Source organism: Solanum tuberosum, unplaced genomic scaffold, assembly GCF_000226075.1.
Source record: "Solanum tuberosum cultivar DM 1-3 516 R44 unplaced genomic scaffold, SolTub_3.0 scf00328, whole genome shotgun sequence".
NCBI lineage: Eukaryota > Viridiplantae > Streptophyta > Magnoliopsida > Solanales > Solanaceae > Solanum > Solanum tuberosum.
The window spans coordinates 423148-426675 of record NW_006239252.1 but is presented as its reverse complement, the minus strand read 5'-3'; the positions used below and the strand labels follow the sequence as shown (position 1 = coordinate 426675).

The window sequence follows — 3528 nt, the reverse complement described above, 5'->3', positions numbered from 1 at the left end:
CAAAGGAATTACTACCAAAAAGATTACCTGATGAGTCCCAACGCCCGCTGTGATGAATTAGAATTGAAAAATTATTGGTCTGCATATTTGATCGTCGATCTTAGTTTGGAACATAAGTTTAATTTTTGTAGGTTTCCTTTCTTTATGGGATATGATATATAACAAATTGGAGTAAATCAGGGAAGGTAAAATAATTGGAGAAATTTAAGGAATATGGATAATTGTGACTGACTTGGTAAACATTTTTTTATTTTTTATTTTAATAAGAATTTCAGTTTTGAAAAAAAATATTGCTATTCAATTGGAAAAAAAAAAAGTATTGCTATATTCGTGTAATTAAAGTTATTAAGTTGTATACTTAAGTTTTTTGCCCAAAAAAAGCGTTGAAACAAAATTCTAATTAAAGATTTTTTTACAGAAATATTTCAAATAGTTTTAAGCTATTGGTTGTATTTTTGCCTACCTCACATTATTGAAGTGCATTTTACATGTGCTCATTTTTCTATCCACAACTTCTTTATCATCTATCAACATTTATTTGTTCCAGTGTCTTTTAGTTCCTTTGAATTTGTTTTAGGGGAATTTTTTTGTTATACCCCTTATTGGTGTAATATACCACAAATACAAAATAGACTTTCAAGGAATTGGTGATGTTACACAGAAATTAGGGATGAAATTTGTCATGAAGAAGAAGACACAATAACGGATATGATTTGCCTAGTTTTTATAGGTACTTCATGAAGAGATGCGATCGAAGGATACAACGGTCTGAAGGGACACAATAGTTGAATCAGCAGGTTTAAGGGTAAAAATAATATAGGGGTAAAAAACCTAAAGTACGAAGGAAAACATAAAAGTAAATTCCTAAATTCTAAGGGTGCACGGAGCCGGACCTAAGATTCTCCTATATATATATATATAAAGATTCCGTAAGCTAACTGTTATTATTATTATTATTATTATTATTATTATTATTATTATTATTATTATTATTATTATTATTATTATTATTATTATTATTATTATTATTATTATTATTATTATTATTATTATTATTATTATTATTATTATTATTATTATTATTATTATTATTATTATTATTATTATTATTATTATTATTATTATTATTATTATTATTATTAATAATAATATTTATTACATGACATCTTACTATTGGATAAAATGTCCAAACTATCAACTTTTGCCTCCCGCCCCAACCATCCATTCTCTCAGAATATTTATCATAAAATCTGAAGTTGATATATGAAATAAAAATATAACTTAATGAAAAGTCTAAAGAGAATGAAAAATAGCAAACAATTATGCATAGTTATTTCCTCCATAATATATTGCATCAAGATATCCTTCAATATATTTGTTGGTCATGACTGATCCAACAACTTGCATCACCGAAATGAAAGTGAAATTTTCTAGATGGAATGAATGTAGTGAATGTTTTTCTCTAGGTTGAAAGATAATGTTTGGGTGGCGGTAGAAATTTGGATAAATTTTATGATCGTCATAAGAAATTTTTATTTTTCTGAAAAAACGTAACTAATAATCCTTTTCTTTGAATTCGAAAATTAAATTTGATGAGCTAAGAATTTAATTTTATTCAATAGGAAGACGGCACGCAGTAGTAATAATAGTAATAATAGTAGTTGAAGTAGTAGTAGTAAAATGTTGTATAGTTCATTGTAATAAACATGCATGCATGTCTCGGTGGTTCTAGAAATGTTTTAGAGTACGTATTATTTATTGAAAATTTTTATATTAAATGAAAGACAACCACATAAATTGAAAGGCATATATAGCATATGATGGATCTATAAATTGGAGGTTAATAGAGGTTGTGTTGCACCACACATCAAATAGCAATGAAGAGCCTAGTCCTATTTGTGTCAATAGCACTCTTTGTTCCCTTAGCTTTGTCATCAACATTTTCTTCAGATCTCCTCCTTCCTTCTGAAGAAGAAGTAGTTCCTAATGGTAAAACATATGCATCAGTAGTTGACATTGATGGAAATCCAGTGAAAGCAGGTGCAAAATACTTTGTGTTACCATCTTTAAGGGGTAGTGGAGGTGGTCTTATTTTGTCTAGAGTTGTTGACAAAGATGTGAAAGTTTGTCCACAAGACATTGTCCAAGTCCCTAAGGAACTTAACAGTGGACGTCCTGTAGAGTTCTTTCCAGCATACCCTGAGAAAACTGGTGAATTCATTAAAGTTAACAACCCCATAAATGTTAACTTTTTTTCCCCTTATGAGACATCACGTTGTGCTAATTTTACAGTGTGGAAGATGGATAAGAAATATAAATATGTGGTAGGTAGAGGGACTCTAGGGGCTTTGAATCGCATAAGGAATTGGTTCAGGATTGTGCCATATGGAAAGGACTATAGATTTGTCTACTGTCCTTCACTATGTGTTCCTTGCAAAATTAAGTGCTTTGACTTGTTCATTTCTTATGAGGAACGTGAAAATGTTGAAGTTAGACGTTTGGCTGCCTCAGGCAATGAATTGCCATTTTCTGTTTACTTCAAGAAGCTCGATTAATCATCCTCAAATCTCCCTTTTATTATTATTATTGTAATGTAATATCTTCTAGCTACTAGCTATGTGTATCATGACTACGTGGCAATAATAAAGTTTAAGTCATCTTTTTGGATTGTTATGTTATGTTTGAGTCCAAGGATATATTGTTATGTATATTCATCTCATACTTGTTATTGTTATATCAAGTACTATAAAATTCCATCCAATCCTAAATATGAGGTAAAATAAATAACTCCAGTCTTAATTTCTAGGAAAAAGAGGTAATAATTTGAGATTTAATTATATCCACGATATTGACTTGCATAAAGTGACATTCATTTAATGTTAAAATAAAATGGTAAAGGTAACTAGGGTTGTGCTCACATAATGAAGGTAATGTTGGGTAATGCCATGACAAAATAGCTAAATAATGAATTCTTAGCTTAATTAAAAGTCCCTCAACCAAATTAATTAATTTCAGACTCTCTCAAGCCCTAGAGAATGAGTATAAACATAATCAATAAAACCTCAAGCTAACTGATCTCTTATCTTTTTCTTGAATTATTAGACGATTTAATATTTTTGTTATAATCGTAATTGTAATTACATTGTTATATTTTGTTTAGTAAAACTTGGACTAGTTTAGTATAAATAGTTGGGCCCATCTTCTGTATGAGGCGGTTGAGACATATGAGATATTTTCTGATCAATGTATCGAGAGATTTGTCTCTCTTTTATTTCGTCTTCCTCTCTCATCGTTCATTAATTTCCTGCTTCGATTTAGTGTGTTAACAAGAAAAAATAGTTTTACTTATTCAACCCTTAAAAATATCTTGGAAATTTTATAAATAAATGTAAACACTTTAAAAAAGAATTAATTGCAATAGTAATATAGAAAAAAAATTATTAATATTTTCTTCATTCAATAAGCTGGTCAACTAATATGAAAAAACTCTTTTAAGTATAACCATCAATGGGATGGACAAAGTACTAT

The 3528-nt window shown here is 28.9% G+C and overlaps 1 protein-coding gene across 1 annotated transcript; it reads left to right on the top strand.

The window, feature by feature from the left end:
- Positions 1-1877: 1877 nt before the first annotated feature.
- Positions 1878-2673, top strand: LOC102589829 (miraculin-like). Its single transcript, XM_006360601.1, has one exon. The coding sequence runs from the start codon at positions 1878-1880 to the stop codon at positions 2553-2555; it is 678 nt and encodes a 225-aa protein (XP_006360663.1). The 3' UTR covers positions 2556-2673.
- Positions 2674-3528: the final 855 nt, after the last annotated feature.